Source organism: Blastocystis hominis (genome assembly GCF_000151665.1).
Source record: "Blastocystis hominis, Singapore isolate B (sub-type 7) whole genome shotgun sequence assembly, scaffold_3".
NCBI classification, from domain to species: Eukaryota; class Bigyra; order Opalinata; family Blastocystidae; genus Blastocystis; species Blastocystis hominis.
The window spans coordinates 1,141,867-1,157,490 of record NW_013171838.1 but is presented as its reverse complement, the minus strand read 5'-3'; the positions used below and the strand labels follow the sequence as shown (position 1 = coordinate 1,157,490).

Here is a 15,624-nt window from a genome sequence, read left to right as displayed (position 1 = left end):
ATCCCCGCGGTTCTGTATGCGGTGTGTGTGGAATCAGGCGGAGGGCATTGAGTGGGACTGTGCGATGGCGATTACCGGATCCTTCCATGATCTCTGCACCGCCACGTGCGAGCTTCGCGCTCCCGCGACTTCCTCCTTCCGCCTTCCGCCGAACCGTCTGGTTCCCCGCGGGACGCGATGTGTGGGACGTGTTGGAGGGTGGGATCCCCGCGACTTCCTACACGCTGGAGTGCGTCCCGAGCGAAGTGGGCAGTGCCGAGTGGATGGGCAGGCAATTCGGAGTGTCCACGATGGCCACGTCGGAATTCGTTGGGTGTTGGTGGTGGACGGCGAGCCAACCTCCTCGCTCACCGGTTCGCTCTGGGTGTGGGTGTGGGTGTGGGTGTGAGTGAGCAGGAATCTGGTGGGCGATGGGGTGGGGTCCGTGGCTCCCTACGAAGGTGTGCAGAGTCGACCGGGCTCTCTGGATCTCTTCCTGTCCAACTGGGCGCAGAACGCCACCGTGGTCTCCGTCACCCAGCCCCTCCGCCTCCGCCTCCGCCTCCGCCTACGACGTGACCGGCGCGCTCATCCGCGCCCACCTCGTCGATCACGCCTGGTGCGCCGTGGGTCGCGATGTTTCCACGTTTCCACGATCCAGACCGATTTGGCAGTTGCTGAGAGAAAAATGGTTGCGGTGTTTGGTTTGGAAGATGGATGGATGGATGGATGGATGGATGGATGGAATTGTAGAGATGTGGAATGGTTGAAGCGTTGTAGGATTTGAATGAGAATCGAAAATGTGTTTAGGAAGGAAGGAAGGAAAATGTAGATTTAGAGTGTGTAGGGTGTTGGAATGATTTAGAAACATGAACAGAATAATCCAGAACGAGGAACCAAACGACTCTAGTTGATAATAATAATAATAATAGAGTGCTGTGAGTTGATAGTTGAAACAAAGAAAGAAAGATAGAAAGAAAGAAAGTGTATTTAGAGTTAGTTGGTTGGTTTAGGATAAGGAAATGATAGAAAATGGAGTGAATGGTTAACGATGTGCGAAGATAGGTTCTTTGTGTGAAAATCACTGGATCAAAACCAATTTCCATTCCATTCCATTCGATTCGATTTACTAGATTTACTAGTTTTAATTGCTTTCAAACCCAACCATTCCCAAGTCAAAATGATTTGGCTAGAATCATGGATGGATAGATTGGATTATCGAAATAAGATTAATGATAATAATAATGATAATATAGACTATTTAGACAAAGTGGAGTGAGCAACCAAATCCTTGCTTCATAACACGATTTCACTATGATATCATAAATATACAACCTATACAGACATAGTAGACAACAAAATGGACTTTTCCATTCTGAGTGTTTCCAAACAATCCTGATATTATTATAAATATCTATACCTCCGAACTATTTCAACCACAAAAATGTGAACAAAATGATGCGAAACACAAGTGAGTACTTCACTTGGAAATCTTGGATCCAATGTGTATATGGTAACACTCTATCATAATTTTTAAATATGAAGAATACTTAGGTGTACGGCAATAAACTGATCTCTCTGTTTTCTTCATAAATTCTTTATATTTGGCTACAAATTACGGTTTCAAAGAGTAGAGGCTAAGGATATGTGATTCCAAATAGGTAGAATGCAAGAACTTAAGGGAAGCGAATTTCTCCTGGACGGTTACATAACGCTTGGTAAAGCAAAGGAAATCACTATTGGAGGCTGCAAGTATAGCCTCCAATATTATCAAGGCGATCACGAGGAAGAATACACGTTGACGAGAGCTGGGAAGGTTTGCCTATTCCAAAATGGCATACTGAAGATGTGCTACGAGTTGGATGCGGACGGGAGTGAAATCGGCGACTTTACCCGATTTGAAAAAGGATGCGTCGCTTTTGTGCAATCTTTCGACGATATCTGGGACGGAAAGAATTTTCATCGTATTATAAACCATGTCCGAGGCGAGCGAATGGAAATCTATTCGCATGCAAGTGATCACCTGATTTATCACGGTGAGTTCAACGATAAGCGAGAAAGGGAAGGATGGGGCATCCAATATGACGAAAAAACGGGTGCCATGCTGCTTGAGGGGATCTGGAAGGGGAACAAGCTGGTGGAGATCATCCGCAAGATCGAAGGAACTATCATGATCGAGTTCAAGCGAAACGGTGACAATACCATCGCTTCGAATCGAATTCCCCTGTATGTGGGTGAATTCGTGTATGATGAATCGAAAGAATCGTTTCTTCGAAATGGTCGAGGATACTGGATCGATGAAGAAACTCGGATTGCTACTCGCGAAGTGGAATGGAAAGATGGAGTGGAAGTGAGTGGAAGAGATCTCTATGATGGATGGCATATTCATTCACTCACTCACTCAATATTACTTGTTTATTTTATACTATTGCTATGTTAATCACATTACATTTCACATTGTTTTGTTGATCAAATAGAAAGCAAGGTTTTCATTCATAGGATTCATGGATTCCATCCATTATCATATTATTCAATCGATTGTTTTGTTTAATGATACTATGATTCCTATTCACCATTTCAATCTATGAACCACATTCCTTTCTCTGCAATATTATTCTTTGTACTCAATATGGATGGTCATTGTGACAGAAGAGAATCGAAGTATCAACAGAGAATCAATACAATAATCCACTTGTCAAATAGAAATGATGGATTTTGCATTCTACACACTACTGCCATACTCTCTATTACGAATCAAACCATTCCAACAGTATTCACTATTGTGAGTTCGATTGTTGCAAAACAAGATTAAATACCACATAATTGATATATTTTGAAAAGCATATATCCATTCTAGACTTAATAGAACAGCCATTCTGACATGAGAGAGTAAAGGTGATCAAAATGCGTAATAATTTACAATTATAGCTATAAGTATCTAAAAATAACACAAAAATAAATGAATAGATGGAAATGCACCGAAATATAGAAAAATAGGAATGGGTGGAGAAAATGAGGTTTTATTATATGTATTCTAGTTTGTAACACACCAGCATATCAAAGCCATACACAATAATCCATGACGTGTGTTCTATCGAGAAATAATGAAACAGACCTCGTTTCCAAAAAACCGTTTTACCATATTTCTTTTCATTTCGATGCAAAACATTGTTGATTTTGTCAATTCTGCTATCAGTAACTATCACATTGATAGTTCTATTATTCAAAATGTGCAAATATGCTTGGGTAAAGAAATGACACCAAATGGCTGGATTTCACTCATATTGAGTAATGGAGAATGTGTAGTATTGCAATTCAATAATGGAGTATTCATGAATCAAGGATTTGTGGTCAATGAGCAGAAAGTGTTGAAAGTGTTTGGAAATCATCAAATTGGTGCTATTTCATATAATGAAGAACAATCCATAGAAGTAGTAGAAGGAATCGTGGATTTGGATCATGGAACTCGATTTGAAGGATTGATATTGACAGAAAACAAGTTGGGAATTCCATTTGGATATGGTGAAATGTATGATGATGATGGAATATTGGTGTACAAGGGCATAATGATCAATTGGAAACGATTTGGATATGGAACGAGTTATCATAATAATGGATGTATTGAATATGAAGGATATTGGTGTGATGATAATCGATTTGGTATTGGAAAAGTGTATGATCGATATGGTAAATTAGTAAACGAATGTGAATGGTATAATGGAATTGAATGTGATACTGAATACGAAGGAGATGGAAGCAAACCACTGAATATCGGAATGAAACATTTGAAACTGATTGACAATTGTGTATTGGTTGATTGGGATGTTTCATTGTTGTATAATTTGGAATCAATCGAAATCGGTGATGAATGTTTTGGATCGGTGCAAACATTCCAAATCAATGGATTGAATCGATTGAAAACCATCAAAATCGGAAACAATTCATTCACTCAGGAAAAGAATGATGAAGATGAAGATGAAGATGAAAATGAAGAGGAGGATGAAAATGGCGATAGTGAATCGAAGTCATTCCACATACTGAATTGTGAATCATTGGAATCCATTCAAATTGGTGAATCTAGTTTCAGTGATTTTGGAGGAGACTTTGAATTGAAGAATCTACCACAATTACAATCCATTCAAATTGGTACAATTGGAAGTGGGTCACGCAATTTCTATTATAGTTCATTTGTGATTCGAGGTATTGATATGATATTGAGTATTTGAATGATGCATAGATCTTCCAAATCTACAATCCATTACATTAGGTGCTAATGCATTTGTTCTTTCCTTATCAACAATAATTGAAAGTATTGAATGAATTCGAATGAGATGATTGATGTAGATCTTCCATCATTACAATCCATTCAACTCGGTAGAGGTGCACTTGCTGGAAGATGGGATGATTCAACTTCATTGATAATGCGAAGTACAAATGAATTGATTGGTTATGATTTGTTTTGTAGATCTTCCAAATCTAACATCAATAACTTCTGTACTATTTAGTTTCTATTCTCCTCGTGTAGTGACATTGGCAAGTATTTCTGAATATTGAATATTGATAGTATTTAGATATTCCAAATCTTCGAAATGTCAAGCTACCTGGTAATGGGTGGGGTCGTTCATTCGGGTATGTTCGATCGAAATCAATTTGGAGTATAGTTTGATTGATTGGATTTGATTCATAGATGTTTCTTCCATTCTCGCTGATCTTGTCCACTAAATCAAGCATTAAATCTATGATTTTGATTTGATATGATTTGTTCAGTGATTCGTCATTGTTTAGGAACATTTCCATTGATTGATTGATTGATTGATTGTTTGTTTGAAACCGATTCTTGATCACAATTCATGATTCTATAATTATCAAAATATCAATCCTGCCTGATTATTATGATGTTCTTCTTTACCATTTTAACAATGATACTCAATTATGATTGTTGTTTCAATCAATCAATCAATCAATCATTGTTTTCGATCATTATTATCATTATGATCATTATTATTACCAATGACCCAATGATCACATATTGAACATTCACAAATGATGAATCCAATCTACCAATAATAATAATAATAATAATAATATACAAATGATGGTTTGAATAGGTTTGAACTAGGATTTGTTCAATATTGATAGGAAACTGCTTGCTTCGAATAATCATAATCATCATTATCATCATGAATAATAATAAGATTGGATTTGCTAGTGACACAATGGAATGGTTGGAATCGATTGATATTGGATGATTATTCACATTTGTGAATCCATTGTTAAATCGGTAGATAATACAATACAATACAATACAATACAATAGAATGATTGATATTGAATTAGGATATTGATTTTGACTTATTGAATAGGAATAGATCACTGTATACATAGAATAGAATAGAATATCTGAATCAAATAAAGGTGAAATGGATAAAACAAGGCACTGAAACTACAATAGAATAGAATAGAATAGAATAGAATCCGATTGAATAGAATTGGAAATCATATTGGATTCACCATTCAATCAATCCAACTATCATTTGTTTGTTTGTTTATCAATGAGTCACAAAACATGGATTTATCAATTTGATAATAATTGAATCAAATCGGATGTGTTTGATACTTGATAGTTGTAGTTAGTAGTAATATCAATCGTGGTTTCACAATTCGATATTTGGATGAAATGTCGGATTCTTCAATATCACACAAACCACTCATTCACTCAATCAATCAATCAATGGATGAAAGATAGCTGATTCAAAATGCAAATGAATGTTGAATATCGTAAAGAATCAATTCATCATTCACACTCAATAATACTGATAAGAATAGAAAGGCTCTTCAATCCATTGACCGATTGAATGATTGAATGATTGAATGGTGTGTATTTGGTTAGTTTTCGATCTCCATTCATCATCATCATTATTATCATTATGATTGTATGATCATCCACATTATTCATCGGTCTATTTCATCATATTGAATACCATTAGATCACTTTGGTATTGTTGATCATGAATAGAATGATTGGATAGGATCGATCTATCAGAATCAGAATCAGATTGATGAAGAGTATTCAACCATCAATCCTCGTGATTATTATTATTATTAGTAGTAGTAGTATTTGTATTTGTATTTGTTCGATTATCAATGATATAGAATCGATCGAATGATTCATTGATAGCGATCCAATCGACTGATAGAATTATACAATTGATTCGATCGAATCCAAATGGAACAATCACTCAAACACATTGTAGTCTCAATGGTTGTTTTGCAATTGAATCGATCGAGATTCATGAAATCGTTATGTTCGATCATTGTATTAGCTGGAATCTATCATTGTACTGTATTGCATAACAATACTCTTATTTCTTTCTTTCTTGCTTTCTTTCTGATCATTATTATTATCATTATTATTGATATCATTCAAATCATTAGATCCCATTCGAACAAGTAAATATGGAATCAGCATTTGATAATCACAATACAATAATGAGGCATATTGTGAGAACCATTTGTGTTGTGGTTTGAATATGAGTATTTCGATAATGATCTTTCTTGGAATCCATTGTTTGATTGTATATTCAATATGCTGTTTGTGATTGTACACCGATGAATCCACAAATCACATATTTCGAATGAATCTTGATTGAACGATTTCAATCGAATCGTTTTGACAAGATTCATTGCACTTAATCCAATTGAATCAATAGAAATCGACACAATCCATATTTGTTTGTTGAGATAGTACTAGTTTGGATAATACTCAATGATTCATTATTCTTTTGTTTTTGTTTTGATGTTGCTTATCTATTTTTGATTATTCCATTTTTCATTTGTTTTTGTTTTTGTTGTTGTTGTTTTTCAACTTTTGGAATTGATTGTAGTTCATTTTATTATTTCATTTTCGATTTTGATTTTTAGTTTATTCTTGTTTGTTTTGCTATTCTTTAGTTTTCTTTGTTTCTTATTTTCTTATATTTGGGCATTTTATTCCTCTTCTTTTTTCCTTTTTTTTCTTTTGTTTTGTCTTATATGATTCTAATTTGTTTTTAGTTTTTCTTTTTTGTATTTTCTTTTTCTTTATTATTCCTTTTGTATATTCTAACATTCATCCTATTATTATTTACTATTCACCAGACAAATTGGATTGTGTCGATTCTTATTGATTCAATTCTCATAAGGAAATATGTGATTATTTGTTTGGATTGTTCCATGTTTTGTTTTGCTTATTTCTCTTTGTTTTATGTTCATCATCATCATCATTATTATTATTATATATCCATTTTAACCAATCATCGAATCAATCATGTGCCATCAGTTTGAAACAACAATACAAATTCCACAGATCATTGTAAAATGAACCAGATAGAATTGTTCCAATCATAATCAATCGAAATGTGTTCCTATTAAACGAATCAAATCAAATCAAATCAAATCAAATGATCAAACGGAATCGAATGAAACACAATGAATCAAATCAAATCAAATCACCTAACAAGATAAGATAAGATAAGCTTAAACTTACCAAATGGAATTGAAATCTATGAAATCATATGAAATCAATTCCATTCTATTTATCAACAATACTCGAATCGATTTCGATTGAACATACCCCAATGATACAAGTAGATTGACATTTTGAAACAGATTTGGAATATCTATTTACCATCTCTATTCAATATTTAGATCCACTTTCCAATGTCACCAAAACGAGGACAACAGAAACTCCATTATACAGAAGTTAGTGATGTTAGACTTGGAAGATCCAAAACAAATCATAACCAATCAATTCATTATTACTTCGAAGTGTCAATGAACAAGAATCATCATCATCCCATCTTTCTCCCCTACCTTCCAGTATCCGATATCATATGACACAAATTGTTTTTCCTTCTTATTCATTCATTCATTCATTCATTCTGTTTTCCTTCATTACTCACTCACTCATTCATTCATTTATTCATAGATTAATGGATCATTGATTGTCATAAAGGAAACACTTGATTCTTTGCTTTCATTGATTCCATTTCTTCTTTTGTTGACAAGGAATATTGTTATCGATTTTGATGGTCTGGAATCAATGAATGAATGGTAGGGGAGAAAGAGAGAAGTAACAATAGCAGCAGCAGCAACATCCACAACAACAACAACAATAGTAGTTGTAGTTGTAGTAAGCAATGGACCAAACTATCTATCAAATGATTTAATCAATAATCAGAACCTACAATACGAAATCATTTCAAATCAATCCGATTGATGTTTCGTGACAACAATCAATCTTTCCATGCAAACCGACAATCAAATGATCTTCTCTTCATTTATATTTAAATCTGAATCGATTCACATAGATTCATTCAATTATGTGGATTGTTTGAAATTGATATGCATTCTTGGTATTTGTTTGTTTTCACATATCGAGTTTGTTCTTCATTTCGATCATTCCACATAACAATCTAATTGATCTATTATCCAGAATCGATCAGTAAGTATTATTGATTGATTGATTGATTGATTGATCCATGATAATAATAATACTCATATTACCAATAATATGACTATTATCATGGATTTGGTTTTTTCCTTATTTCTTTATTAAACTACACATATGGTTGTTTCAATATCTCTTTCTATGATGATTACTATTATTATTATTATTCATCAATAGCTATGGATTGTTCTCACATATTCTTATTCTTCTTATTCCTTTTACTGTTATTAATCTCATTATTGCTTGTTATTCACATACACATTGTTTGTTCTACATCAATTTGATATTGATTCGATATCGGACACTGCATTGAGTTCACAATTCATCCATTTGGATTATTACTCATGTTATCGTTCGTTTCTATTATGTTGTTGCTGCTCATTACTTCATTTCATTTCTGTTTTAGACATTGCTTTTGAACACATAATCTTATTATTATTATTCTCATTGATTTCTATTACTGTTATTATTGTTGCTGTGCCATTTTAACGAATTCATTGTCGTTATTATTGTTATTTGCTTTGTTGTTTGATAGATTCATATTATGAAAGAGTATACAGAATAAACATCGATTCAATCAATCAATCAATCAATCAATCAATCAATCATGCGTTAAACAGTTCTAAAAGCATGAACAAATGATTGAATGAATGAATGATTGAGTCGATGATATTATTGATGCAGAATTACAGTTCATTAGTTGTGATAAAGGTCGTTGTTGTTTTGTGAATCACTCCACAGAGAGAATCTTTCATTCGTTCAATCGTTCATTCATTCATTGATAAATTCAATGATTTGTTGGTTGATTCAATCATTCAATCAGCCATCCAAACCAAAGTGAGTCAAATATGATTATATGAATGAATAAAGAATAGAATAGAATAGATTGAATGAATGAATGAATGACATCCTTGTTACTGATTTACAGATCATTGGTTGTGAGTAGTGTATTGAGATTGTCAATCAATTCTTAGATAAGATATCATTCATTCATTCATTCATTCATTGATTTGATTTGATCGTATAATCATTCAAATATCCCATTGCAATTCACATTATTGGTCCACTTTATACAGATTTAACGATATTTCCTTGTCAACAATCCATCATTCATTCTTATAGTACAAAATATACATAATCACAGTATGCACTCAATTCAAATCGATGTTTGTAGGATTACTCATTCATTCATTTATTCATTCATTCATTCATTCATTGATTTGTTTTCATTTCAGTGTTGAATTGCTGAAATCGAATCGAATCCAACTCCAATATCACAACCAATCACATTCCCATTCATTTCGATTCTCTCTCATTCACTCTTCATTATCATAATCACGTATTACATTCATAATAAATAACTAATACATATCATTGCATGGATTAAGATCTTAAGCAATGAATACTATTTCTTCTATTCTTTTCTCCTTTCTTTCATCCATTCATGATACAAACCATCTCCATGCTATGCAATCTTTGTACATCCAACTCATATTCATTCATTAGATTGTGACCAATTACACAAATCATTCCAGTACTATTCTATTCACATATAGCATACAATCTGTGATAATATCTAGGAATCATTCAGTTCCAACCACTATATACCAATCATTGTGCATTCCAACTAACAATAACGGAATTTACTACAAACTCCAATCATCCATTCATCGATTGGTTATTCCAGTACTAAGTATCAACAGTATTGTTCCTGCTACTCAGAATTAGTTATTTTATGAAAATGGATTTAACAGAATCAAACATTGTGTTAAACCAATGAAATGATAGAATCGTGTTTGTCTGGTTTTTGTTTGTTTTGAAGCAAAACTATGCATGATCTATGTAATTCGTTTCAGGATGTACTAAAACAGATCCCTGTGAAATATCATCATTTCAGCTATTGTTCGTCATAATTTGCTAAAATGACTTCATTTCCATTGCTACTTCATACATATGCTATTTTCTACTATACTATTACATTCTAGTATTGTTGTTTTCATTCATATTGGCCATTTCTGATTATTCCACACTTACCTATCCTATTTTCACAGTATTCTATTCCATGGAGTATACTAATAAGCCAAAATATACAATCAATCACAAAAACACATTATTCTATTTTCCCATACAGAATAATGATGATAATGATGACAAAACATCAACTATTCACAATCAATACTATTGAGAATAACTATTGTGAGGACTCTTGTTTGTTAATACTGCTCATTCCTTCTCTCAACTTATAACACGAACTAGAAACAATATTAGTTGTCACATTTAGAATGTGAATTCATTATGGGCTTTGATACAATTCATATCACACAATATGCACCAAAATGAAACACCACTATGCATATCTGAATATGCTAGTATTGATCAATTGTATGTTCAAGATGACTAATGATTAACAGCAAATGATTATCGATATTTTAAGCAGAAATAAGTATCACTATTACAATGACTAGTGATGATGGTTATACTATATTAATTGTAACAACAATACATGATCCTGGTTATAGTATTGCAAGATTAGCCAACTTTGTGTGAATAGATTGAATAGGCATTATGAAACTGTAAGAAACATTATCCATTCACATCAAAAATCAGTTGTTTCGACTTATAGAGTTTTATCAAATGTTGATACTTGGATTGCCAATGATTATTCTCCAAATCAAGTGTTTCTTCTCACTATTTCTAAATCTAAAGAAGACATTGTTTCTATGAATTCGGATAATCATAGAGTGTCATTTTGAAATACTTATTATCCTCATGAATCAATCGTTTTTTGGTAACGAAATGTGTGCTTTAATCAAGTGACTCTAACATTTCAAATTGAAAATGATACAGAAATAGTACAATATCGTTTATCATAAGAAAAACCTACTATAGATAAGACAGGTAATGATACAAAAAACAATGCAAACTGCATGATATACAATTATCAAGCCCCACAATACATGTTCAAGTCTTTCCGTACATCTACAATTCATATTAATTCAAAATATCTTAATAGTGCATATATAGAAGTGATTCTATTTGTGATAATCCATTATTTCCTTTTTAACAAAGATTAAGTATTCGTAGTATTGATTTGATTTGGTATTTGATCGATATTTACACATCAAAATGATAACTTGAGCAACACCTAAATAATTATCAAATGATATTTCGAATGGATTTGGTATATCTGAATTCCTGAGTTCTGTAAAGAATGTTGTCAGGATCATAACGGTTTATCAAGAATCGTTCAAGAAGTCTCAACTTGTGAATTCATAGAAAGAGGAAATACTATCATCATTTAATACCAACAATCCATTCATTAAACACACAGTTACAATCTAATAGTAATGAGTGGAACTGGAGAAAAGGCAAGAAGTAAGTAGTCTTGGAAGCAGGCTTCTTAGGCAGGGTCTTTCTGCCTCTCTTGACCATGAAGAGAATGCCGAGAACCAGCAGAACCACACCGATGATGATCAGAACAATTCCGATCAAGAAGTACAGATCCAGCTTATCCTCCACACAATACGAAGTCGGAATCGCCTACGAAGCCGAAGCCTTGTCCTGGTTCAACACGCACGTTCGCTCGCTCACTCCCTTGTAGCCAGAGATCTGCGTGCAATCGTACGAATAGCTCTCGCTCGCGGCGGTTCGCGGGAAATCGGCCATCGCCGGGCAGTGAGGCACCTCCACAGTGATGTAAATCGTCACGTCGGCGCTGCCAGCAGAGTTGCTCGCAGTCACCACGAACTCCGTGCGATCCAAAGTCGTCGCCGAGGTTCCATAGATAGCACCCGAATCCGAGGCCATACCCATTCCCTCGGGCAATTCCGGCGAGATCGTGAACGACTCCACCGTTCCGTTGTACATAGCGCTCAATCCCTCGTAGTTCACGTTGGTGGTAACCACGATCTCCTTCTCCTTGTAATCCAGATTGGTCGGCAAGTCCAGCACGCACTCGTCCATCTTCAGAATCGACAGTTCGCCATTGCTGCAAGTACAATACGCCACACCGTGGTAGTTCTCGGGGCAGGGCTCTTCGTAGCGCTCTCCGTCAGCCAGCGAGATTCCCTCCACTCCCGAGCAGCCAATCGGCGTGACCGTGATGGTCACGGTCGCCTGGGCGGAGCCCGCGTCGTTGCTCGCAGTCACAGTGAAGGTGTAGGTGTCCGCCTCCTTGATCGATCCGGCGATCACTCCGTTGTCCAGCAGCTGCAGACCACTGGGGAGCGAGGGGCACGAGAACACGTCCACCTTGTTCGACACAGAGGGCTCGATGCGGATCGCTTCCAGCGAGTCGCGGCTCATCGAAGTGGGCGAATAGGAGAAGCTGGAAGGAGCCAGCAGCGTGCATCCCTCGTAGTTGATGGGTTGGAACACGCCATTGACACACTCACGCGTCGCCATGCCCGAATAACCTTCAGGACACACAGCAGCCTCCGAGGTCGCTCCGTTCATCGCAGCAGGGAACTCGTCCAGAGCCTCGCAGCCATTATCTTCCACCGTGATGCTGATCGTCACCGACTTGGATTCCGCGCTGTTGGTTCCGGTAATCTCATAATTGGCAGCAGGCGAAGGCACAGTGGGCGTACCCGAGATGGTTCCGTCCTCACCCAGCACCAGACCCTCCGGCAGATCCTTGTTGCACGAGATCGAAGGGAACGCTCCGTCCGTCAGCAGAGAGATCGGGGTCAGTTCCTGGTTCGTCTTCAGCACGATCGAGTTCACTCCGTAGGTGAAGAAACCGCTCAGACGCGGCGTGCAGTGCTCCAGACTGGGCTCCTCGAACTCGCCTCCCATGCAGCGAGCCATCGCGTAACCCGTGTAGTACTCAGGACACACAGCCACCGAGTACTCGCCGTGGTTCGTGGCCAGATACTCAGCCGTGGCCTCGCAGTTCACAACGATCGAGGTGAGAGAAATCTCGGTCTGCAGCGATCCAGCCGAGTTGGTCGCCGTGATGGTGTACTTGTTTCCAGTCTGCGTGCTCTGCAAAGCTCCGGAAATCACTCCAGTGGTGGGATCGAGCGTCAGATCGGCAGGCAGCTCGGGAGCCACGCTGTAGGACTCGACCGATCCGCTGACCGTGGGCTCGAAGGACTGTTGCTTCTGGTAGATGATGATCACTTGGTTGTCAATGCCGTAGACCACAGCGATGGGAAGCAGCAGCGTGCACTGGTTGTCCTCTTCTTCCTCCAGCTGGTTGCCCGTCGGCGTCGACACGCAGTTACGATAGATGAAGCCAGTGTATCCAGTGGGACAGGAAATGAACGCCTTGCTGCCCACGTACGCGCTCGAATAGTTGTCCTGCAAGGCGCAAATCTCAGCAGCCTTGGTGTTTCCGAAGTAGACCTCGGCCATTTCGATACCCTGCAGATTGGACTTGTAGGCCTCCAGCTTGTACATGTTGTAAGCCACCGTGTTCGTGAACGTGTACTCTCGGTTGTAGCCGTAGCCATTACCATTCTCCCAGGTAGGCTGCTGTGCCATCAACAACTGCCAGGTCGCACCATTATCGTTCGATCCGTACAGATCCAGATGCTTGGGACGACGAGGAACCTCACTTCCAGCATAGAAGCGAAGGTAGTTGATGATCACACGGCGGTTGTTGTTGTAGGTCCAGGCAGCCCACACGTGGTACGTTCCGATCATCGCATCCTCGTTCATGACGTTGAACTTGTTATTAATGTTCTTATCGAAAATGTTGGCATTGGTCTCATGCCACTGATCATCATCATAACCGAAATCCGAAGCGCTCATCGTTCCATCCACCACCAGATCGGTCGAAGTGTACACGAACTCCACTTTCACGTTGAACTCGTTCTCTTCAGGGATGCTGATCGTGTGGGTTTCCACGCACAGCACGTTGTTCTGGTTGGAGACGTGGCTCATATCGATCGAGATGCGAATGCCCGAAGCGGCCTCCGCCTCGGTCACAGGCTGCGTCAGATGGTTCGTAGCTCCCTGAGGCAGGTTGTAGCGAGCGTTCTCCTCGTTATCGATGTACAGAATGAAACCTCCACGCGTGTGCACAGTCACATCCATGGTGGCATAGGGCAGAGCCGAGTACAGATTGAACGTGGTGCAGTAGTAGGCAGCAGTATACTGAGGAGCAGGCATATCGGCGAGCTTGCTGGTCTGCCACTCGCCATCGAACGAACTCGTGTACCAGTTGGAAACAGGATCGGTGTTGTCCATCAGATAGCGCCAATCCAAATCATCGCTGTAGCCCTCTCGAGGGAAGAACGATTCCGTCTTGGGAGTCACGCTTCCACCCACAGTGAACGAGGTCAAAACCTTCTTGGAGGCCGTCAGAATCTCAAGGCTACCCGGCCAAGCCACACGCGAGTAATCCTTCATAGTGATCTGATAGTTGCGCAGACCCAGGCAATAGGGATGATACATGTACAAAGCGTTGTTGTCGAACTCGCTGCGGCTACCCACCACAGTGCCCGAAACAGGATCCACCAATTCGTATCCCATGTAATAACCACGCGAGCCAGTGTCGGTGATGTGGACATACATAAGAGACTCGTCTCCAGTGCACTGCTTGATATCAATGGCCACAGTAGTGTTGAAGGCCTCGCCGTTGATCGAGATACCGGTGATCGTGTACACACCCGAAGCGGTCTCAGTGGGAGTTCCGTAGATCGCTCCGTTGCTTCCAAATTCCAGACCAGCGGGCAGAGCGGGGCTCGAAGAGAATTCCTCGTAGTAGGGATTGGCAGGAGCAATGGGCTCGATCGGGACGTTGACAATTCCACTGATGGCAGCAGGAGAGAAGGAGAGATCGGGAAGAACCTTGTCCGTGTTCTCCTCCAGGAAATCGAACAGAACCAGCTCCACGGTGGTGCTCTCGGGCGCAGCCACAGCGGTGAACTCGAGCTTCATGCCCTGGATGGCCACAGGGTTGGAGAGGTAGAAGCACTGGCGCTGAGTACGCTTGGTCCAGTACACACCCGTGTAGGTTCCCACAGGGGTCCAGTTCTCTCCGTTCAGAGTGGACACAGTGAACGCAGAAGGCTCGTTACCCGGAGCGTTGGCAGCGGACACCAGGCAGAACTTGTTCACTTGCTGGCGACGATACTGCGTATCCGTCCACTGGAACTGGAGGAAGGCACCGTTCAGCTCCGCGCTCCACTTGCTCGCGATGTTTCCGT

General features: G+C 38.7%; 2 protein-coding genes across 2 annotated transcripts; one reads left to right on the top strand and one right to left on the bottom strand.

The window, feature by feature from the left end:
* Positions 1-2,080: 2,080 nt before the first annotated feature.
* On the top strand, positions 2,081-2,419 carry GSBLH_T00003547001 (uncharacterized protein; the record flags this gene model as incomplete). The annotated part of the gene is made up of 1 exon (XM_013042316.1): positions 2,081-2,419. The coding sequence occupies one exon, from the start codon at positions 2,081-2,083 to the stop codon at positions 2,417-2,419; it is 339 nt and encodes a 112-aa protein (XP_012897770.1).
* Positions 2,420-11,761: 9,342 nt separating this feature from the next.
* GSBLH_T00003545001 (uncharacterized protein) lies at positions 11,762-13,825 on the bottom strand (the record flags this gene model as incomplete). The annotated part of the gene is made up of 2 exons (XM_013042315.1): positions 11,762-12,007; positions 12,041-13,825. The coding sequence occupies 2 exons, from the start codon at positions 13,823-13,825 to the stop codon at positions 11,762-11,764; spliced, it is 2,031 nt and encodes a 676-aa protein (XP_012897769.1).
* Between the last annotated feature and the right edge of the window lie 1,799 nt (positions 13,826-15,624).